Source organism: Perognathus longimembris, chromosome 10, assembly GCF_023159225.1.
Source record: "Perognathus longimembris pacificus isolate PPM17 chromosome 10, ASM2315922v1, whole genome shotgun sequence".
Classification (NCBI taxonomy): domain Eukaryota; kingdom Metazoa; phylum Chordata; class Mammalia; order Rodentia; family Heteromyidae; genus Perognathus; species Perognathus longimembris.
This window is the reverse complement of record NC_063170.1, coordinates 1465917-1489040: the sequence shown is the minus strand read 5'-3', so window position 1 is coordinate 1489040 and position 23124 is coordinate 1465917. Positions and strand designations below refer to the sequence as shown.

The 23124-nt window shown below is 62.4% G+C and overlaps 1 protein-coding gene across 1 annotated transcript; it reads right to left on the bottom strand.

Moving 5' to 3' along the window:
• Nucleotides 1-5631: 5631 nt before the first annotated feature.
• On the bottom strand, nt 5632-22036 carry Ca5a (carbonic anhydrase 5A). The gene is made up of 7 exons (XM_048354985.1): nt 21201-22036; nt 17436-17630; nt 10909-11027; nt 9311-9406; nt 9137-9199; nt 6333-6488; nt 5632-5828 (listed from the first exon to the last, which is right to left on the bottom strand). The coding sequence occupies exons 1-7, from the start codon at nt 21355-21357 to the stop codon at nt 5682-5684; spliced, it is 933 nt and encodes a 310-aa protein (XP_048210942.1). The 5' UTR covers nt 21358-22036; the 3' UTR covers nt 5632-5681.
• Between the last annotated feature and the right edge of the window lie 1088 nt (nt 22037-23124).

Here is a 23124-nt window from a genome sequence, read left to right as displayed (position 1 = left end):
AGTGCTCACCATTCAGCAAAACAGAGCTGGCTGCAACCTCCTTGCCATCGCAGACCTTTGTCCTCCTTTTGGATGGTTTCCTTTGCCCAGGAAATGATCTGCTTGGCAGGCCTCGAGCTGGGGCCTGTCCCCGCCTGCCCGCGCGGGCCCGGCTCTGCCTGTTCCCGTGAGGAGCTTTCCACACCGCCCGTGGCCCTTCCTGTGGAGGGGCACCGCACAGCCCCGCTCCTTGCTTGCTCTTTCCTGCCCTGCAGCCTGGTGCTCGTGTGTCTCAAAGCCCAGGTCCAGGCGCCATTGGGCTAGGCCCGCAGTCCCTTCGGTGGTCCCTGTTGATGGCGGAGCCCCAGGTAGGTCCAGGTGAGGCCTCCATCCCAGCCACCGTGTCCACCACCCAGGTTCCACCAACTCATGGCCTCTGGCCCCTGGCAGGCTTCGTGCCTTCACCCCTTGGTGGAACTAACCCGTCTTTCTTGCAGAGGCTCTAGAAGGTCCAAAGTTTCCTGAATTTCCTGTGGGTAGGAGGCAGAAACAGTATCCACCACCCAAGAGAAAACCCACACATAACAGTTAGAGGTCATCAGTGGATACATTGTTTTACTTGAGTCTAAATAGGTTAAAAAAAATCATTTTGCCTTTGTTTTCAGCCTCTGTGCAGGTCATCAAGGCCCTCAGCTTTGCCCCCAGCTTTGCCCCCGACTACAGCCTGGTTGTCCCTCTCAGGAGGGTGAAGTTGAGCTGACACCCAGACCATACTTGGCGTGTCTGTGCGTGGGAATGGTCACCGGTGGGCAAAGCCTCCTGGGCTCTGGTGGACACGGTGTGTGCGTGGCCTCTGGTGTCTGTGGATGGAGCTCTGTCCTGGTCAGTGGCCCCTGGAAGCGCATCCATCTCTGCTGTGCACCCCGTCCCTTCCTGCACCTCCCACCCCCCCCCCCTGCAGTGGTGGGTGGCGGCCTCTCAGGGAAGCCCCGCCCCTCGTGGCCTGAGGTCTGGGGTGTGAAGGGCCCTGCTTGTCTCTGGCCTTGGTTAACTATCCCCGGATGTTAGACACATTGGTCCTTCCGTGAAAGTGTCTGGGGGGGTGTGTCACCCCAAAGGCCACGATGGGCAAGCTGGAGGGTGGGCTTTTAGAGCCCCCATCCCCAGTGTGGTTTCCTCACCTGGGCAAAGTGAATCAGGCTCTGGCGCTGGGTCCCACCGCCCACTGCTAGGGGTGGAGTTGTTGCCTCAGTGGCATGTGGAAGACCCCGTCCAGGACCTCGGGATGTGGCCGCTGTGGGTGCCTGCAGTGAACACGAGGCCACGCCGGGGCAGCGTGACTCCGTGTCCTCGGGGGACGGCCCCTGAGGACTCCAGAGGGGGCTCGTGGTGACGAGGACAGAGACGGCCTGACTCGGCCTCAGCCCGGCGGCATGGTGGGTGCTCAGGCCTCCAGGGGCCGGGTGGGGCAGGAAGGGGCCCTCCGTCTGTCCCTCTGTTCTCACCGGGTGCCCTGAGTGCTCCACAAACAGCTGTTGGGTGGCAAACTGGAATGCAGTTGCGTGCATAGTTATGAAATAAAGCAAACAAAAGATTCTGTGACCTGCACGTCCTTCTGACATGGAGGCCCACCCCGCCGCTGTTTGATGTCTGTTTGATCCCTGTTTGCACTGGAGCACGTGTGGGTAGAGCGGCCCTCTCTGATTTTCCGGAATCCAGGAAAAGGGATCTGCAGGCTTCACATTTCTTAAACATAACTTCCAAGTTCAGAAACAGACGTCCATAAGACTCTTGGGCTTTCCTAGCCAGGCTGGCCATGGAACTGCGACTCTCAGGTCCCAGCCTCCCGAGTAGCGGGGACTACAGGCGTGAGCCACAGCGCCGGGCTCACTTAGAGACTTGTTTGTAGCTCGGGGTTCAGCTCTTGACTTTGGAAAATGTCATGGCTGATGCTGCTCTCCACCCTCCCCAAGGCCTCCTGCTGTGAGGGCTGGGGGGGGGGCGGTGAGCTGTTCCCACTGCTGCTGCTGCTCCGTGCTCCCTGCTCGGGAAGAGGATGGGAGGCAGAAGAGGGGCCAAGGAGGGCAGATGGCGGAGGGGCCACGCACATCTCCTCCCCTCCCCCCACCCTAACTCCCCCCCCCCCCCCGCTCAGACCAGGGGCTCAGGAAGGAAACCACAGAGTGTCTCAAGAACCAACAACAAGGCTGGGAATGTGGCCTAGTGGCAAGAGTGCTTGCCTCGTATACATGAAGCCCTGGGTTCGATTTCCCCAGCACCACATATATAGAAAAGGCCAGAAGTGGCGCTGTGGCTCAAGTGGCAGAGTGCTAGCCTTGAGCAAAGAGAAGCCAGGGACCTGAGTTCAAGCCCCAGGACTGGCAAAAAAACAAAAAAAAAACAACAAGCCAAGAAATCTTTTCCCACTCAGGGAAGATGGGTTTGGGACCAGGGAGAGGGCGGCTGGGAGGAAGGGAAGAGGCTAAACGAGATGGCAAAGAACACTGGCCCGGTGTGGCCCAGGAGGCCGAGCACAAGGAGAAGAGCTGGAAGAGGCTATAACTTGGGGTCTGGTCAGCAGGACCCACTGACCCGCAGGGCCCCCCGAGGCTGGCTCTGTTGGCCGGCATTCTCGTTTTATGCTCTGTGACTCCCGTCGGTACTTGGGTGGGTGGAAGAGCACCTGCCGGGCGAGGGCCGAGGGGCGCGGGGTGGGGGCCGCGCATGCTGGGGCCGCAGGCGGGCGGGCGGCCCGGTGGAACTCGGAACTCGGTTCTCGCCCGTCACTGTGAGGTGCTGGGCGTTCGTGGGGGGGGAGGGGAGCCACCACGTTTGCCAGGAACGAGCGACGACGGTTCTCACACATTTGTATTCTTACAAAACGAGAAAATAACATAAAAGCAAAGGGAGGAAGCCTTGAACTTCAAACGTGGGGCCAGAAATTCCCCAGGACAATAGTGAGGTGGGGCTCCCTCCCGTGGGGGCCCCGTCCTCCCACCCTCCGGCGGCTCCGGAGCCTCTTCTGTGTTTGTTTATTGAGTGTGCACGCGTGCGTGCGGGTGCGTCGCTTTGAGGGCTGCAGTCCATGTCTTCTCCCCTGGGCTTCTTCCAGGCTTTGTCGCCATGTGCCCAGACCTGATCCACTTCCTGGGAATCGGTCAGGCCCCGGGGTCCCAGTGCCCCCCACCCCCAAGGAGGGACAAATGAGAACACAGACCCAGGGGAGCACCCCCAAACCAACGAAGAGAGGCAGAAGGTGACTCCCCAGGCTCCTCTCGCCGTCGCACGCGACGTTTCAGCCCGCCGAGGTGCCGTCCTCCTCCTGCTGACACCCCGCTCTTCCGTCCTCGGCCCCAGGTCCCTGTGGGAGCCCCCGGCCCATGGAGAAGGTTCCGCCCAGATCGGGCCCCCAGCCCTACTTTCTCCCACAGCACAAGAGAGCCCACCGCTCCCTGGCAGGATCTCCCCCAGGGCCCAGCTGCTGTCCTTCCTCCAAGCCCCGAGATCACAGGCCGGGGCGGAAGAGCCACAGCTGGGGGAGCCCGGGGGGCGGAGGTGGGTGAGATGAAGCGGCCTGGAGCCAGGCCGTGCCCGGCAGGCGGTCGTTTCCACCTTGGTTCTCTATTTGGAGGGCTTCAGGAAGATTTCTGTTTAAGTGGTTTCAAGCTAGCTCAAAATAATTGCCTGTGTGTGTACAGAAAGGTGGTTGGAACCTCCGGGGGGTGGGCGTAACCATCAGGTGGTGTGATTTCACTCCTCTCGGTGTGTCTTAGAGGTGCGTCTCAGGTCAGGCTGCATCGCGGGGTGAGCCTCTGCAGAGCGGAGCCTTGGAGGGGGCAAAGCCTAGGTCCAGAGGACGGAGGAGCACTTTGGGGGTGAACGTGAAAACGTGGACCACCCTCCACAATGTAATCGTTTTCTGTATTATTATTATTATTACTATTATTATTGCCAGTCCTGGGCCTTGGACTCAGGGCCTGAGCACTGTCCCTGGCTTCTTTTGCTCAAGGCTAGCACTCTACCTCTTGAGCCACAGCGCCACTTCTGGCCGTTTTCTGTACATGTGGTGCTGAGGAATCGAACCCAGGGCTTCATGTATGGGAGGCGAGCACTCTACCACTAGGCCACATTCCCAGCCCCATTTTCTGTATTTTTTTTTTTTTCTCTCCATGTCTGGTTAAAAACAGTAGCTGAAGATCTTTGCTATGGTACCTTTTATTCACACCGCGTGTAATTTTTAAGAATGAAAATAAGACTTGGTGGTTCCGGGAGCTATTTCCACAAATGCGATCAAAAGCCATAGGGAACCGGTGAGGCGACTTGACATTAAAAGAAGAAGACGTGAGGCCGGAGCGGAGGAGGCGGGCTCTGTGGTCGCCGCCGGCGCTGGGGCCGGGGAGGAGGGAAGCCCTGCCAAAGCAAACGCGCTGGCCCGCTTTGATTTGAGAGGCTATTTATGGATCAGAGTCGTGTTTATTCTTTATCTCCCACAAAGAAACGCGGTTCCTCACGGTACCTTGAGAGACACAGCACGTTTGCTTATTTTTCTATGCTGTTTCTCGTTGTTTATCTGACTGTGAGGCAGTGTTCCAAGATAACACAATTAGGTTGCTCATAGAATTTCATCTCTACCAGAGGGAAAACATTTTCATCCTATAAGAGTAAAAATACTATATTGATTGGGAGTGTGTGTGTGTACACACTCACACATGCCAGTCCTAGGGCTTGAATTCAGACCCTTGGCACCGTCCCTGAGCTTTTTTGCTTAAGGCCAGTGTTCTCCTAGTTGAGCCAAACCTCCACTCCTGGCTTTTGCCCCTTCACTGGAGATAAAGTCTCACTGATTTTCTTGCCCAACCTGGCTTTGAACTTCAATCCTCAGATCTCAGCCTCCTGAGAAACCGGGATTACAAATTTGAGCCTCTGGTACACAGCTTGACCAAATGTGTTTTCCCCCCAAGCAAATAATTATAGAGAAAAGAAACGCAGCTGGGCCGAGGTGAGAGGACTGTGTTGGCTTCTGTGACTGGGTAGGCAGAGCCTCAGCGCCATGCCCCTCTGCTTCGTGATGCCTCTCCGTGTCTATTGGGAGGGCCCAGCCCTCCGATGGGGCGGAAGCTCACAGGGCCAGGCTGCCGGCTTCCTTCGTGTTATAGCGTCTCCCCAGGTCCTGCCGCAAGCCAGGCTGTGCCGTCGCCGTGGGGACGCAGCCCGGGCCGCCGCGGGGTGGACGGGCTCTGCCCTGCGGAGCTGACATTCTGGGGGGCCAACTGTGAACGAGCACTCCATGCTGGGTGGTACGTCACACAGGAGATGACAGAGGTGAGGCGCAGCGCCGGGCTCAGGTGCTGTCCACGGGGGGGCTTGGAAATCTCTCTAGCGGGGACCGTGTGGGGAGGAGAGTGAGGGCGGAGGGGGAGGACAGAGGGCGCGGCCCACCGGGCACACGGGGCTCGCGGCCCACCTCTGTGTCACCCGGGATCTCTGGCGTGGCCTGGGAGGGGGCGGGGAAGACCCCCGCCACCCTGTGTGGAGAAGGGGAGCAGGGCTGCGCGGGGAGAGGCTCAGGGTGAGGGTCCGGGCTGAGGGGGCTCTGACGCCCCGTGGCGGCCTTGCGTGGCTGCGTGGCGTGCGTGGGAGGCGCTGGCCGACGCGTGCTTTCCTTCCGCGGTTTAATGGCGCCCGCTGGGAAGCGAGCCCCCTCAGTCCCTTCTCCCGGCCCGCTCAGTGGCCCGGAAGGACGAGCGGACCTGCCGGCTGCGCAGGGGCTGCAGCGGGCGGTAATTGTCGGCCATCACCGCCTCCTCCTCGCCTTCTGCGGAGAACAGGAGCTTCCGGAAGGCCGACAGCTACAACAGAGCGCGGGCATGGAGCGTCGGCTGGAGGAAGAGGCGCAGCCCTGTGCCCGGCCGCCAGCCACGGCAAGGGACGGGGCCTGAGGACCCTGGGCCCCGCGGGCCTCACGGCACGCCCCCCCCCCGCCTCCACCTCCGCAGCTAGGGTCACAGGCCCAGCTGTCACCTCTGGACTTTTCCGGTGCCTCGTCCCCACACAGCCGGGGACCCTCGCGGACTCTCCGGCCGCGAGTCCTCAGGGTGCTCAGGACCCCGCGGCCTGGAGTGCAGGGGGCACGCCGGGCGCGTCATCACCCCCACCCCGGGGGGCGTCCCCACCCCAGCACGAGGGCAGCGGACCAGGCCCCGGCCGCCTCCCCAGCCAATGGAGTCCCGGGAGATATACGGGAACGCTCAAGGTGCACCAGGGGTGAACGGTGCACGCCCGTCGTGGCATCCCGGTGGGACTGTCCATGTGGGGGACCCCCCCGTGGCCCGCCAGCCCCGAAGCCCCCTGACCTGGCTGGGGGCCACCTCGACGGGCTGCTTCTGAATGATCCAGGTGACGGACTCGGCCAGCGGCGGGGTGGTGAGGGAGCCCGGGTAGGTCCAGTAGTCCCGGCACGCGGGCAGCAGGCATGAGGGGTCGAAGGGGCCCACGGCCGACCAGGTGTCCTGAGAGGGAGAGCCACGGGGTGGTCAGGGCCGCGTGCGGGGGGCGGGGGGAGGGGGGAGGGGTGGGCCTCTCAGCCCGCGTGGAACAGGTGTGTGGTCAGGGAGTGGGCCCGTGGCCCCCGCTGCCAGAAAACGCGAGCCCTCTATACGCAGTTCCACCTCCGTGGGTGCGTGTGCACACGCGTGCGTGCGTGCGTGCGTGTGGCACCGGGGTTTGAAACCAGGGCCTCACACGGGCAAGGACTCTTCCGTGTGAACAATAGCCCCAGCCTGTATTCTTCCTCTGAAGTCTTTCCTCTCTGTATACCTGGTGGTAGACACAGTGCCATTTCTACTGTGATAGGATATGGTTCATGTCAAGGTAACCACGTTCACCATTTTTAAGTGCGAGCGCCGGGGTAAGGCCATCAGCCTTGTTGTGTGGTTGTCGTCATTTCCGGAACATTCTCATCCTCAGAGCTGCCTTCTGCTTTCCGACCCCATCGCTGGGAGCCGAGCGCCTTGTGGGAGGGAGACCCTGCGCGCTGGTCGCATCCCCCGGGGCCCCCGTCCCCAGGGCCCCCGTCCCCGGGGCCCCCGTCCCCGGGGCCCCCGTCCCCATGCCCTTCCTTCTCACGGCGCTGGCGTCCTCCTGCGCGGCCGGGTGCTGGGTGCGCACTCGCCCCTCGGCGGGCACTGGGCCACGGTGGAGAGCGCGGCGGCCGCACGGCCCTGCGCTGTGGGAGCCGCGTTCGGATCTCTCGTGACGCACCTGAGTGGGCGCGTGGGTCACGGGGCAATTGGTTTAAAAGACTTGCTTCTCGTGGCACTGGAGCTGGCGCTCGGGGCTCACCGCCGTGGGGCGCTCGGGGGTGCGTGAGCCTCTCCCCCCTCCACGCCACGCTGGTGCCAGGCCCCCGGGTGTCAGCAGCTCACTGAGGACCAGGACCACCGGGGTCCCATTGCGTCCTGATAAGAACGACCCCGCAGGTCCCCGGCTGACACATCTACTTCACGGATGGGGAATGGAGGCTCCCGGAGGCGGATTCACTGGCTCAACGCCACAAGCTCGGGACTGGGGTTCAGAGCGGTGGCCCGGGCGGTGGCCCCAGCACCCCTAGTGATGCTTCTTCTACGTCTCACTCCGACCCCCACGTCTGCCCTCTGCTCGGGAAACTGTGGGCTGGAGGGGGAGCCGCTCCAGAGGCTCCCAGGCGGGGAGGGGAGCAGACCGCGTCCCCCCCCCCCCAGGGCGGGCAGCGGGCCCCAGGTCGATTCTGGCTGCGGGCCACGGAGGAAGGGGATGCAGCCCCGGCACTCAGCACCCCGGCCTCGAGGTGCTCCGGAGCTGGGGACAGAACAGTGGGGGCCATCTCCGGGTCCCAGGGGGCGGCCGGGAGGTCAACATCAAGAGAACACACTGCACAGATCAAAGGGGCCGGCGGGCGGGCGAGGAAGGGCTGGGCGCCGCCTCCCCTCGGAGCCGCGGGCTCTCACCATTGTCTCCGCACATCAGATGCCCCTCCTCGCCCACCTGGGATCCCTTTGTGTGCTCGGGAACAAATAAACTCCGCGGCTGTGGAACTTCCACGTCTCCTTCCAGGTTCCCTCTGGGCTTGTCCCGGAGGGAGGTGACGCGGTCGCCCTTGCCACCCTCCTGAGTGTCCCTTTAATGCCAAGGTGGTCGCAGGGTGAGCCCAGCTGTGCCACTGGACGGCTGGGCAGCGGGCAGGTCTCCCTCACCCCTGGACAAGGTGCTCCCCTTGGGCAGGGGTGACCCTGATGCGGTCCCTCCCCAAAGGGGTGCACTGGCCAACTCCCAAATGCTAGCAGGCACGCACTTCAGTGTCGATGCCTGAACATAAACGCCGTCTGCTGGGTGCCAGTGGCTCACGCCTGCAGTCCTAGCTACTCGGGAGGCCGAGAGCTGAGGACCGAGGTTCAAAGCCAGCCTGGGCAGACAAATCTGGCGGGACTCTTATTTCCAAGTAAGCAACAAAAAGCTGGGAGTGGAGCTGTGGCTCAAGTGGCTAGCCTTGAGCACAAAAACTCAGAGATGGACCCCAGCCCTGATTTCAAGCCCCAGGTCAAAAAGGAAGAAAGAAGAAAGGAAGGAAGGAAGGAGGGAAGGAAGGAGAAGGAGGGAGGGAGGAAGGAAGAAAGGAAGGAAGGAAGGAAGAAAAAAAGAGAAAAAGAAAGAAGGAAAGAAAGAAAGGAAGGAAGAGGATGCCATTGCTTGGGACCAGGCTTACGATTTTAAAAAGAAAATCTACCTAAAGAAAAGTACGAAGTAACCAATAAAGCCAGCAGTGTCCACTAGATGTGTCCCTTCTTCACAATGCTGTCTACATGGCCGGATTTAGGGAGACCTCGGGGCAGCCCAACCCACTTATCTTCATCTGAAGGGAAAGAGGCCCTGGGAAGTGCAGTAAATGACCCTTGAAGTCAGAGGCTGAGTGTCCAAGAGTCACGTCCCAAATCCAGCCGGAAGCGCCCCTGGAGTCCGGGCACCCCTGGAGTTGGCCCCTTGGCGTTCTGTCTCCAGAACTGGAGCTTCATGCTTTCTCCAAAGTTCATTTTACTAGATGACTGCATTTCCTTGCAAGGCAGCCTTTGCGCGCAGCAAGTCTGCTCATCGAGCAAGGCCTAGTTTTAGATGCGTCGCTCACCTTGTGCTTTATCTCTGGCAAGATGTCCACCAGTTTCTGCAGGGCCTGATGCGGGGCCCCGAGCTGCACGGCACAGATGGGAGCGTCAGCGGGGGAGGCGGCGGGCCGGGGGCCAGCACCCCCGGCCAGCAGAACCCTTCCTTTGTAGGAGAGCCATGCCCAGCAAGCCGTTACCTTTAAAAACACACCGATCACAGCCAGGCCGTTCTCCCCCAGCACAGCTTCCTTGTAATTTGCGTATTTTACGGAATTCCAGTGAACTAAATGCAGCTGAAACACAGTAGAAAGAGAACTTGAGTCTATCGCTCCGTTTTCTGCGTGGGCGTTTCTAGGAGGCGAATGTGGCCGCGTGGCCCCCAGGGGCCCTCAGGGTGCCCGGGCCTGGGACCACAGACGGGAAGGCCCGCGCTGCGTTCCTGAGGTGGACGCGGGCAGTTTCCCCGCTGGGCCGGGCGTGGATCACCAGGGGACACGCGGGGTTCTCAGTGATGAGCACGATTTTAGTGGCGGTCTATTCCCAGCACTGCGTCCCTTCCTGCGGCTGCCCTGACCCTGGCCTCAGCCCGAGTGGACTTTCCACCCCTCTGGCTTTCCCGAGGGAGTGGGAGAAAGTCACCCCCACCCCCCGGGGCCAGGGGGCAGGACTGTGGAGCACGGGCCCTGGGTGAACTCGGTTTCTGGTAAGGGTGTGGGGGCTTCCTCTAGAAGAGGCCTGGGTCTGTCTCCTGTCTGATGGCCCTCCCTACCCAAGGCCAAGTGCACATGGAAAATACTGGAAGAAATGGTTGTGCCAGTACTGAACAGGTGCAGATTGTTTCCTTGCCGTTGTTCTCTCAGTAATGGAACGCGGCGACTATGTGGCGTGTACATTGTGCCGGGCATTACACGTCGTCTGGAGGGAGAGCTTGCTGGAGGACGCACGTGGGTTTTACGCAGATGGAACACGACTTGGGGGCCCCGAGTGTCCCAGTCGACCACGGCGGCCTTGCTCGGTGGCTGGCCACAGTGCCTGTCCACAGAGGGCAAAGCTGCGGACGTGGAGGGTCCGTGTCCGGGTGGGGAGGGGCTGCCTCCCCTCTACTGACCGTGCCCGCAGGGGACTGTCTGCGGGGGCCTCGGAGGTGGCCTTCGGTGCCTGGGGACGGAGGGGACTGTCTGTGGGGGCCTCGGAGGTGGCCTTCGGTGCCTGGGGACGGAGGGGACTGCCTGCGGGGGCCTCGGAGGTGGCCTTCGGTGCCTGGGGACGGAGGGGACTGTCTGTGGGGGCCTCGGAGGTGGCCTTCAGTGCCTGGGGACGGAGGGGACTGTCTGCGGGGGCCTCGGAGGTGGCCTTCGGTGCCTGGGGACGGAGGGGACTGTCTGCGGGGGCCTCGGAGGTGGCCTTCGGTGCCTGGGGACGGAGGGGACTGCCTGCGGGGGCCTCGGAGGTGGCCTTCGGTGCCTGGGGACGGAGGGGCTTCCCTCAGGGCTTGGCTGGACTCGAGCTCTGCGCCAACCACAGTGTCACTTCCATGGCAGGAACAAACACAGCCACCGTGCACATGCAAACTTAGTGGGCAGCGGGTGGAGGGGGTCACAGGTGGACGGGGGTGGGGGTGGTGAGGGTGTGACAGGGTAAACTGGCCCAAGCCGGCTCCAGCGTCCCCCCGTGGGCAGTGTGATTAAGAGGTCAGGTGCTGCTGTGCAGTTGGCTTTGGGCAGGGTGAGTCCCGGGTCCCAGGGGACCCCACCCATCACGGCGTGGGGGCTCCGGGCCCCTGGCATCTACGAACCTCTGCGGGGAACACGTGGCCGTCCACCGCGTGCTCCGAGCCCCGCTCGTCCCCGGCGCCCCAGTGGAAGTGGAACTGCTTTAGTCGGTAGTGGTTTTCCAAGGGCCCGCCACTGATGCCTGCAAAGGGGGCGTGAGACCCGTCACCCGCGGGGTGGGCCGCGGCCCGGCGCCTGCTCCACCGCCCAAGGCACAGCCGCACCGTCGCACTTTTAAGGGACCCGCTGCAAGGTGGCGCGGGAGAGGCGGGGTCTCGTCTGCTCTGGCCACCTCCGGCCAGGCCCAGCTCAGAGCCTGGCCGTGCCCTGGGGGGACCCCAGGAATTGCGGGGACGGGGGCAGCGGCGGAGTGCCGCCGCTAGGTGGCGGTAAGGACCCTCTCCCGGCACTCGGGAGAGTCTGCGACTCCTAAGAGGGTTTCCGGGATTCCTTCTCCGGCTCTCGTCCTACGCCACCCGCTACGCCACCGGCGTGCACACTGCGCGCAGCAGGCACGCGTCGACACGGCCAGGTTCTGAGACGTGCCGCGCCGGCCACCAGGCTGCCCCTCCTCCTCCCGCCTCGCAGGAAGGGCGCCCCCTCCCACGCGGACCCGGGCACACGGGCATGGGTGCAGAACAGGGCCTGGCTTGTTTTGCAGCGGACACGCTGGGCACCCAGAGAGCTCACAACCCCTCCCCCCCCATACTGCCGCGTGTGCAAACAGAAGCAAGGGCGAGATGGGTGCTGGGCTTTCTGGGCGGCTGCGTGAGCAGGCAAGGCCTTTGTCTTCCGGCACGGGAAGGGGCTGGAAGGGGGACGTGTCCCCCCAGACTCGGCCAGAGCAGCCCCCGGGTGAGCCTGCCAGCAAGCTAGCCAGCACGTTTATTCAAAGCTACGTTTTGTGGCAAGCCCCCGCCTGCTGGGCCCTCTAGCCCTTCAGCCATGGTAGCCAAGTTCAGGCCACATGCTGCTATTCTTCTCGCCAGTGCCGTTAGGGACCGGATTTAAGGTTTTATGTATGGAGACTTAGAAAATAACTTGAATTGATTTCCCACATAATACAGTGTTAAGGTACCTTCCTCTAATTACAAGAGGGGCTGGCCCAACTCACGAGAAGGAAGTTCTCAGCTAGCCAGTCCCCCTGGGCTGTCCGTGGCAGTTTGTCACACGTGGTACGGCCGTCTATCGCCTGGTGTTCTCATCCACCATCCCTTGCCAAGCAGGCGCGGCAGAGGTAACGACACTCACGGACATACGACGGGGTCGTGGCGGCAGCCAGAGCCGGAGCCCCCAGATAAAACAGCGGCTGTTGGCCAAGCCCACCCCAGGCTGTGCTGTCTGCTCTCAGATAATATTGTCTCTACTGTCAGAACAGGCCCAGTCACAGAGCAGCCACCGACAGTGGCTCTAGGATGAGCAGCTTTTTGGCAGGCACCACAGTTTCAAGGCTTAAAATTAGCCTAAGAGATGCTAAGTTTTGAGGTGTTCCCCGCTGGTCAGGACGGCCAGTCACACGCTCTTGTAGAAAGGCTAGGCTGCTTCGGGCCTGTTCCCGGTGCCTCTGGAAGTACCTGGTGTCCACACTGTGGGCAGCAGAGCACGGGGGCCTCCTTTCCCAGAAGGTCTTTGTAACTCTGTCCCGGCAAGGAAGAGCCACAGCTGGAGGCCAGCAGGGTGGGGGTCCCCCCAGAACCCTGCCTCCTGTGTGGACTGCAGGTCTGTCTCCTGCTGCCTCTGCTTTGAAAGCCAGGTGCACCTGAGCTCAAGCCCCGGCTTCGTGCAGTGAGGCCTTGCGTGGGTTATTTTCTCTCTCTGCCTCTCAGACCTGACATCCTTTCAAGGATAATGACACATCATATCTCATGGGAGCAAGGCACAGATAAAACACGGCACTGTTTACCAAGAGCGTCCAGAGCCAGTCCCTGGCACCTGCCAAGAGCTCTGCAGTGGCGGCCATTTGTTATTCAGATGCCTGGTGTCACTGTGACTATTGAGTCTTCGGGACCATCAGAGCAGAGATCCACCCTTGTCTGAAACAACCCCCATTTCTCTCGCGACAGGACTCGCACATAGAGACAGTGGCCTTAGCCAGCTGTGGGAACGTAAAAGATGACAAATTATTCATTCACTAAACCGACTTTCCCTGATTGCCTGTCACGTGCCCCACGCGTAAACAGTGTGTGTGGGGGGGAACCAGAACAATGCAGGCCCAGTCGCACCGCCTTCCTCCTCCTCCTCCTCCTCCTCCTCCTCCTCCTCTTCTTCTTCTTCTTCTATTTTTGCCAGTCCTGGGGCTTGAACTCAGGGCCTGAGCACTGTCCCTGGCTTCTTCTTGCTCAAGGCTAGCACTCTGCCACTTGAGCCACAGCGCCACTTCTGGCCATTTTCTGTATATGTGGTGCTGAGGAATCTAACCCAGGCAGGGCTTCATGTATACAAGGCAAGCACTTTACCACTAGGCCATATCCCCAGTCCCAGTCGTGCCTTCTTCTACCCTGGGCCCTACTGGGCCAGCACCAGTGATGGCCAGGTAAGGAAGGCCTTGGGTTTGGAGTGTTCTAGCCTTCAGCAACCCACCAAGCACCGGTGGCTCATTCCTAGCTACTCAGGAAGCTGAGAGCTGAGGATCGTGGTTTGAAGCCAGGAGACTCTTTCCTGCCCTTAACCACTAAAAAGCTGTAAGTGGAGCTGTGGCTTAAGAGGTAGAGCGCTATCCTTGGGCAAAAAAGTTCAGGGACAGTGCCTAGGCCCCGAGTTCAAGCCCTAGGACTTGTATGCACACAACCAAAAAGGACATACACACAAGATCACGCAAGGTCATCAGCCATGTGATTCTTCATCTCCCTTGGCTCTGTTTCCAAAGTCAGCTCCAAGGTAGGCCGTAACGCCAGCCGATGCCCACCACTGCCAAGCCAGGATTACACTGCTAACAAACGCCCGGCCACCAGCAGTGAGACTAGAGCAGCACGCTGTAACCTAAGCGTGTAAAGCCATCGATCTCTGGCCTCAAAAGCCTGGAACTTTGGCTCTAGTTTTCAGGACAGGGAGCTACAAGCCCCTGCCTGCCCAGCCCCTAAGTCTTTGGCCCTCGAGGGCCCCGGTTTGCCAACACTGAAAGAGCTACTCCTTATCTACTCGTGATTTGTGCCCAAGTAGAACAAAAGGGCTCTGGCCCGAGGACTGATAACCCATTTACTCCACATCCTCAGGGTGCTGACTGACTGGGCCAGCTCTGCATTGTCAGGGAGTGGGGCTCAGAAAGGGCTCTGGCTTGAGAGGCCCGAGGGTGGAGGGCGGGCGGGCACTGGGAGCTCAGATGGTTCCCGTGGTCCTCCTACCGCCACCTCCAGCCGCACCACATCGGGTCACCTGTGAGCTCCCCAGCCCTTGGCAGGGAATTCACGGTGGCAGCAAAGACTCTGCCCCACCGAACCTGCTTTCCACTGGAACAAATGTGCAGAGCCACGGGCTCAACTTTGGCCAACATCCGACTATAGGTATGGCCCCGGCTGGGAGCTAAAACCACCTGATAGCATCCTGGCTATAGGAAACCACGTTGGTGTCTGCACAATGATGAATCGCCGGACAACACTCCTCTTAGAGCATGTCCCCTCATGAAGTGACACCCAGCTGTGCCAGACTAGGGCACGGGATGGCTACTCTGTGTCTTCGTGGTGAAAACAACTGCCCCGGATGGGCGTGTCCAGGCTGTGTTCCTTCACGTCAATCACGGGCTTGCCGTTGGACCGGGCTGCGGGCGGTGCTGGCCCAGGACGCGGCTGCGGCGCTGTGTTGCGAGCGGCTGCGCTTCCTGGAGCCGTCTGGTCTCTCGGGGCGTCCAGTTCCCTCGCGGGGCCTTTGGGGCTCCCTGCAGGCGCGGCTCTGCCCCCGGATGGCACAGTGCTCAGCGAGATGGTGAAAGGACTCTTGCTGTTGTGTTCTTGCCTGTCTCCGTGTCCCAAGGCCCGAGGCCAGGGCCCCACGCGTGCTTGGGCACCTGTTTTATGTGCTTCGGACTGGAGTCTGTCTCTCTGATCTGTAACCAAAGATCCCCGACAGGAATCCGTAACCTCGACGCTCTCGTCTGCCGGCTGAGCCGCCTCCGCTAGGAGCAAAGGCCCATTGAACTCCTGCTGTCTGTGCGGGGGCTGATTCTGCACCGGACAACGGCCCGTGCCGCTGGGTTCTGGGTGTCTCGGTCCATTGTCCCTCAGAGGCGCGGAGGCCACGGTGGCCTCTACTTATGAGCTAGCGTGACCTCACCTTCGCGTTAACGTCGGAAGCTTGGAGCTGGCGTGTCCGCTGCTGGCCTCGCACGCGGCCTTCAGAGGCACGAGGGCCACCACGCTGCCGCCGGGCTCCACCCTCCCTTCTTCTGCTCCTTCGGGAGGTCGGCCACGTGCCGCAAGGGTCGGCGCTCCCGCTGTCACGGAAGCCGGGCTTGGCCTGGCCGGCGGCAGCTGCTCTGCTCCTCCGTGCTCTTCTGGCGGCCAGGTGTCCGCGTTCACCGCACAGTGCCCCCCCCAACCCGTGCAGGCCCCTCAACTCCTCCGGCACCCCGCACCACCGGTACTGGCTCAGAAGAGGAGACAGGGGTCAGAGGTCAGCCAGCCTCGCGTGCCACCCGCAGCGGGGAGACGACCTGGGGTCACAGCGGCCCCAGGGTCGCCTCTCTGCGGTCCCCCCGAGGAACGGCTCGCTGTTCTCTGGAGCCCCGCGGCTTGTCCCCGTGCGGGGCACTGCCGCGCCCCATCGGCTCCCCACAGGCCTCGGAGCCGCCCGTCTCCCCGCGCCCCTCGCCTCCCGGAGAAGCCCTTGCACACGCGCGCTGCCTAGCGGAAGCTCGTGGCCCCTTGCTCACCCTTGCTTGTAGTTCCTGGCACACTCCTCTGTGGGCGTAGCTGAGCCCCAGATCATCCTCTCTCGTGCAGAATCGCTTCCGCGCCACTCATCCTCTCTGCTCACTTCCCGTCTCCTCCTCCTCCTCCCTTCCTCCTTTCGTTTCCTTTCCTTCCTCCCCGTTTTCTTTTTCTTCACGGTTGGGGAGAGTCTCCAGGTTCTTCTTTCCTTGCCGAGACCCCGAGGCCCTGCCCGTCTTCCAGCTGCTTTTCCCAACCATCTCTGCTCCCAAGTCCCAGTGGAAGAGAGTGAAGAGGACAGGAAGCGTGGCAGGGGCTGGGAGCCCCCGGGTGGAGGGGGACCGAGGGAGGGAGCCGGGCAGATGGAGCAGGGAAACTGGGAAAACAGAGGATAAAGTAAAGCCAGGTTGACCCGCGTGGACGTGAGCCACAGAGGATCGGCCAACTCGTTTATATGGCAAGAGAGACAGCCGGGTGATTCTTCCAGTGTGTGGCAGGGTAGGGCGCCGCCCTTCGACCCAAGTCGGGCGAGGGTGAGTCAGACGTTGGGGCTGTGCTGCTGCAGGCTGGCAAAGCCTTGGGCCTTGGAGAACCCGAGCCCAGGGTGGGCCAGGGGCAGCTCGGGGCGACGGACCGGGACGGCGACAACACTGGAGCGCCCCGGGCCGGCTCTGCGGCTCCTGCCTCACTTCTGGGGAATGGGAGCACGTGCGCTCTTCTCTCTATCCAGGGCAGCTCAGCCTCCGGCTGGCCAGAGACTGGCGGCCACTTGGTCTGCTCAATCCAGACCGGAGGTCAGTAGGGGGACGCGGCGGCGGCGGTGTCTGCAGCTGCAGCCGCGGCGAGGGGCTCTTTCTCGGGTTGTCCTGTCGACGGCTGGTGGGCAAAGATGAGACCAGAGGCCTGGGAGGAGGCGGTGAGGCGGGGAGAAGACTGGCGGTGGCCTGCAGGCCGAGGGTGAGCGCACCAACCCTCTTCCCGGCTGGAGCTCGCTGTGCCGGAGCAGTGGCGCCGCGCATGCGGGAATCGTGACCGCCGTCCCTCAGACCGCCACGGCGACACTCACGGCCGTGTGTGTGTGTGTGTGTGTGTGTGTGTGTGTGTGTGTGTGTGTGTGTGTGCTGGTCCTGGGGTTTGAACTCAGGACCTGGCCACAGTCCCTAAGCTTTTGTGCTCAAGGCGAGAGCTCTACCACTTGAGCCACAGCTCCACTTAGGCTTTCTGGTGGTTGGTTGGAGATGAGAGTCTCATGGACCTGCCTGTGCAGACTGGCTTTAAACCAGGATCCTCAGATCTCGGCTTCCCTGAGTAGCTTGGACTCGGGGCCTGGGCACCGTCCCTGGCTTCCTTTTGCTCAAGGCTGGCACTCTGCCACTTGAGCCACAGCGCCACTTCTGGCTTTTACTGTGTATGTGGTGCTGAGGAATCGAACCCAGGGCTTCAGGCATGCTGGGCGAGCTCTCTCCCGCTGAGCCACCTTCCCAGCCCACGACGTGCAGCTTTTATCAGCTCTTCTTCACCGTGCCCTGGGGTGGGCGGCCAGGAGGGAAGGCCCCTTCTTCTCCTTGTGGCTTGAGGGACGGCGGTGCCCACAAGGTGCGTCTCCCTGCCCCCTGCCCCCTGCCCCTTGCGGCTCCAGGAAGGTCACGCGACAGCGGAGAAGGACGTCGGCCCCCGGCCCGGCTCACCTGATCTCTCGGCGTCGTCGTACTCTACCTGGAAGAAGTAGCCGGTGTTCCAGACATAGCGGCAGGAGGCCGGGTGGTAGGAGACACTGAGCGGCTGCAGCTGGGGGTCGTAGACGCTGTCTCCCGAGGGGATGTCGATGGGAGACTGCCGGGTGCCCCCAGGGGCAGGGGCCGGGCCCGTCCAGAAAGGGTGCCCTGAGAACAAAGGGGAGACTCAGGTGAGGCGCAGACTGGAGGTGGCAGGGATGGGACAGGGGCCCTGCGGGACCCGGCTGGGGGGGGGGGTAGACTCAGTGGGGGGCCCTGGGCCCACCGCCCAGCTGCTTCATTCCTGTCTACTATGCCTTCCGTACGGAACGTTCTGGAACGTGGGTGCTCCTTCTACTGCACCCTCTAGCTGGGAGCCGTGCCGTTGGGTTGCCTGCTGCTCCTGGCTGCTGCTGGAAGGCAGGCGCCGCTTGGCTGCATGTGGGCCGCGGGGGGGCGCCGGCTAGGAGAGCCCCCGCGCAGCCAGCCCAGCTGGGGGCCGGGGCCCGCCTCTGGCTTCCGCAGCGGTGGACTCCCAGCTCGCAAGGCTTGGGCTGCAGACCTCGGTCCCCGGCCTCGGCCCTGCCAGAGCTTCTCCTCAGCTCCTCAGGATCTCCATCTGGATGGAGCCCTGGGACCCAGCCAGCGGATTCCTCACTTCCCACGCAGCCGCCCAGCCCAGGAGCGGAGGGCTGAGTTTGCAGGGAGGGGGGTGGGGGGTGGGGGGAGCAGCTGGCTCTGCAGGGCTCTGCATTTGCCTCCTGCCGTGCCCGCCCAGGCTTGCTCCCTCCCCAGATGGGTGACAGGGGAGCCGGGATCCGCCACAGTGCCACTGGGGGGGAGGGGGCCTGTCCGTGTGTCTTCCTGGCCCCCCGCAGTGCTGCTCTCCCCCGTCGGTGCTCCCCGCGTGGAGGCCAGGGGCAGCGTGGAGGACTCACCGCCCCCTACGCCGCAGCCCAGCCTCCCCGTGTGCCCCGCGACCTTACCGCAGACGCACGATCACCTAGACCAGACCTGGGGGCCCCAGACCCCCGCGGAGGCCCTACGCAAGCGGACGCGTACGTCTCTCGGTCTCAGAAAGGTGGCTATTTAGGATTTTGTCTGCTGTGATGGTGTAAATAAAGGAGACCACCAACAAGGAGACATCTGTGCGGAGTTGGCGTGCGCCACCACGCGAGAGGCGGCTGCCCACGGCTCCGGGCGGGAGATGCCACCTGACGGTACCCACCGCAAATAGCGACGCACTGGCTGTGTGCACCAGGCAGGTCTCAGGGGGAAGTCCCCAAAACCAGGCAGGACCCTCTTTCGCAATCCCTTCACATGTGTGTGCAGAGCTGCTGCTAGAGGACAGTGGGGGCCTGACCCTCATGTGATTTGTTATTTTGCCAGTTCGGGGGGGCTTGAACTCAAGGCATGGACACTGTCCCTGAGTCTCTCTGTGCCCAAGGGCTTAGCACTGTACCACTTGTGCCACAGGGCCACTTCCAGTTTTTTTCTGAGTAGTTCATTGAAGATAAGCGTCTCATGGACTTTCCTGCCCAGGCCGGCTTTGAACCACGATCCTCGGATCTCAGCTTCCTGAGTAGCTGGGATGACAGGCGCGAGCCACCAGGGCCTGACACGTGTGAGACTAGAGAGAAGCCCCCTCCTCAGCACTGCCCCCCTCTGGGGACTCCATGATGAAGGACACTGATACACACACACGCGCGCGCGCACACACACGGCCTCTGGCTTCCAGCTGCTTCCGGCCGATCAGGGGCAGTGATGGGGCTTCAAGTGCATTTGCACGGCGAGGAGGCCGAGACCTGGGTGCATCCACAGCCCCGGGCCTGGGCCAGCCTAGCCCAGCCTGGCTGCAGCCGCAGGCGGGAGACCCGCCCGGGAGTCAGCGGAAAGCACCTATTCAAGTGCTCAGGACCGTGCAGCTGGGGGCCAGCCACCGCGGAATAATGACAGTGCTTCCTGCGCCTCGGCTCCTGTGGGCGGGGCGGGGGAGTGTGTGGGCGAGGCGTCCTCGCTCACTGTGCCCTCACCAGAGCCGCTGGAACATTCTGTCCTCCCAAAGCCACGCCCCCAGCGCTTCCCATGGTCAGCAGCAAACTTCCTTCCCCTACAGGAAATGCTCTGCAGAATAACAACGAATAGGACGCCAGAAGACAGCCACGGGTACCGTGGGCGCTCACGTCGTTCTCCAGGCGCTGGACCCCCTGCTGTGCCCGTCCCTTCCCAGTGCGGGGTGTGCCAGCCCAGGTCACCAGCAGGGTGATGCTTCAGGAAGGGCTGGGACGTCAGTGTGGCAGCCCAGGGCCAAATAACAGCTGGTGTGTGCCGGGGCCGGGGCTGGCCTGAGCCTCTCCCGCAACGGGGACAGGTCCAGGTCGTGGGTTCCAAACCCGGGCAGGGCGCTGGAGCTGCCCCGCCTAAGGCCCAGGATCCCGGACACCCCAGACCTGAGTGCTGGGACACCAGCCACCGTCCCGGCCCGAGGGGCAAGAGCTGGGCCTCTGGGTGCTGCGGGAGCCATGCTAACCCGATGCCGTCCAGGAGCTGTGCCCCAGAAGGCACCGCCTGCGGCTGGCCACGGGAGCCGCCACGTTCAGAGCCCAGAGCTACTGGCCCCCAACGGACGTGTCTTCTACGGCCCGGCTTGCAGAGAGGAGCCCCGAGGCCCCGGGGACGCAAGGGCCCCGGACTACCAACAATTCCTATGTGGATACAGCGAGGGGCCCCCAGACGGCTGACGGGTAAAGCAGTCACCTCGTCTCATCCTCCAATGAGTGCCACGGTCAGCGCTGCTGCCAACCACCCTGCACGGACGAGGAAACTCGGATCGCAGCCGTCAGGACACCTCCCAGCGGGCGCACAGCTACGCGGCGAGGGGGCCCAGAGCCCCATCTAGGCGCTCTGTGGCCTCGCTCATCCTCAGGGCCAGGGAGGTGCGGGGAGAAAGGTGTTGATGCCGGGCAGCAGGAACAGGACCGGCCGCCCCTGCACACCTGTGCACCCCAGGCTGGCCTCGAACTCAGAGCCCTCTGCCCTGGCTTTCTAAGTGACGGGCTTACAGGTGTGCCTCACCGTGCCCGGCTCCAGCACAGCCCCTCCTCTCGGGTCTCCACACACTCGTGTCTGGGGGTGTGCAAGCGTCGGGAGGCTGTGCCCTGAGCTACGCGTGGCAGCACCTCTGGGTGCCAGAGTGAAGGCCAAGGAAGGAAGGATCCTTTCTGTACGCTGGCTTGGACCTCACAGGCGGGTCCGGGCGGGGCCCGGGCTCTGCGGGGCCCAGCATTCTTCCTCAGCATGCTGGTCTGGGAGCGCCCGGAGGAGCTGCTGGGTCTTTGGAGGGAACCGAGCCGGGGCGGTGGGGTAGTTTGGCCAAGCTGTTCTCCATGTCATTAGCCAGGGCGTGTCTAGGCCTTTCCTATTGCCAAAGCCCCCAACGTAGCGGGTGCTGAGTTAGAAGAGAACTGAGCAGGCGTGGACACAACGCACGCCCTCATCTTACAGGGGAAGAAAGGGGAAGGCCCAGCCCGAGGTGGCAGCGAGCTTACTGCCCCCCTGCCCCTGCCAACCCCGTCACGGAGACCTGTTACCAGGGGTTAAATGACTCGCTCAGGGGCACCAGACACCAGATGGACCAGAGAACCCAAGCAGCTGTGGGCAACCGGCTCTCGTCTCAAAAGGTCCCGAAAACCTGACAAGCCTGGAGTCACAGCGGGAGGAATTCGGAGGTCTACTTACAAGCACCACTTCTGTCTCCCCGTGCACAGGAATGCCGGGAACGCCACTGGCCCTGTCTCGTTGCAGGACTTCGGGGAGACTGGCACATCCTCCTGGCCAGAGAGAGGGCCCTGGGGGGCTGGCCGGCCATCCTCCCCAGCCGCAAGGCCCTGAGCATTTTGGTGACCAAGAGGGTTACTGTCCCACGGTCTGGTTGTGCCCAGGATAGCTGTGGTCTGGGGTACACCGTCTTTCTGAGGCTCTCCCAAAAGCCCCTGAGCCTAGTGGTTAAATTTCAACCCTTGCCCGTCTCTGCTCTGGGACACCGATTGGCTTGGCTACAGGGAAGCGTGTGGGGCCTGTGGCCTTCACTGGGGCCAGGCCCCTCAGGTCATTGTGACATTCCCAGGTTACACCATGATCTGCATAAACATTCATCATGCCCCTTTCAGGCACAGGCTCTGGGCTGGGACAAGGTGTTATCTGGTCACTCCGGCAGTCTCACCTGAGACCCGTGTCCTTGTGGACACCAGGGCACAGGGAAGCCCTCTCTGGCCTGGGCGGCAGCTCATCCCCAGCATCTTGTCCTGGGCGCTGGAGCGCTGGAGGATAGGATGGTGTCATGGATGCTATGGTTTTTAGTTTAAGCTGTCTCCCAGAGAGCAAGGCTCTTCTCTATGGCGCAGTCTTTGGTCTGCAACTCCAGCCCTCCTTCCCAACCCACCCGGAAGGATGGGGACAAGGCACACATCGGCTGGCGTCTCTGAGAACCCCTCCCAGCTTCCGCAGAGTGGAGACTTGGGTGTGCACAGATCCCACCCGCCTCACAGTCACAAATCAAGCGTGTCACCTCGGCCAGCTGAGGTGTGAGAACCACCGCTCTACACCGCATCGGCTTCACCTCCAGGCACTTTCCAGCTTTCCCTTGTGCCCACCTGGCCTGCTTCTAGCTCATTTTAGATCAAATGGTTTAGACTGTGTTGTAATTAGGGTAATTAAGGTGGGATTGTAACTCACAGTGATCGGAAGACTACAAGTTGGAAGTAAGACTTTATTACTTAGAGGCCTTAGGTGTCAGGAATTCCAGTGCAGGGGTGGGTGGAAAGACTTACCAAGACAAGCAAGGAGGAGGAGGGAGGGGACTCGTGTGGGCATTGCTGATGTTTAGCTGAGCGGGAGTGGGTGTAGCTGCTGCGGAGGCGGGAGGTTTCGCAAAGTCCATTGACCAGCGTGGGGCTGGACAGGCGGATGGAGCACTGCACTGCAGGCCCCTCCACCTAAAGCTGTTACTGGGGTCTGCAGAGTGTGCAGAGACACTAGGTTTTGTGTCGTGAACGCTAAGAGCTGGGCTCTGTGACACCGACACCTTCCACGACCTGGGGGAGCCTTGAGTGAGGTTGTTGGTCCTGCGGGGTCACACAAGGGCTGTTATTTTCTGTGGGCTCCGGGGGCTGCTGTGTCACAAGTTGATCTGTTGCCAGCAGCAGTCCAGTGCCAGCTGTGACTGACAGCTGGGCGCAGTGGCTTACCTGCACAGCCCAGTGTGCCCTCTCCCTCCCTCCCCCCAAAAGCTGGCTGCACCCCGCATTCCCCCTGGGACCCCACCCCCGGGCAAGCCGGCTGCACCCCGCATTCCCCCAGCCCCCCACCCCTGGGTAAGCCGGCCGCACCCCGCATTCCCCCCAGCCCTCCCCACCTCCGGACAAGCCGGCTGCACCCCGCATTCCCCCGCTACCCCCACGCAGGCCGGCTGCACCCCACATTCCCCCCAGCCCTCCCCACCCCCGGGCAAGCCGGCTGCACCCCGCATTACCCCAGCCCCCCACCCCCGGGCAAGCCAGCTGCACCCCGCATTCTCCCCAGCCCCCCACCCCCGGACAAGTAGGCTGCACCCCGCATTCCCTGCCTGCTCCCCCCACGCAAGCTGGCCGCACCCCGCATTCCC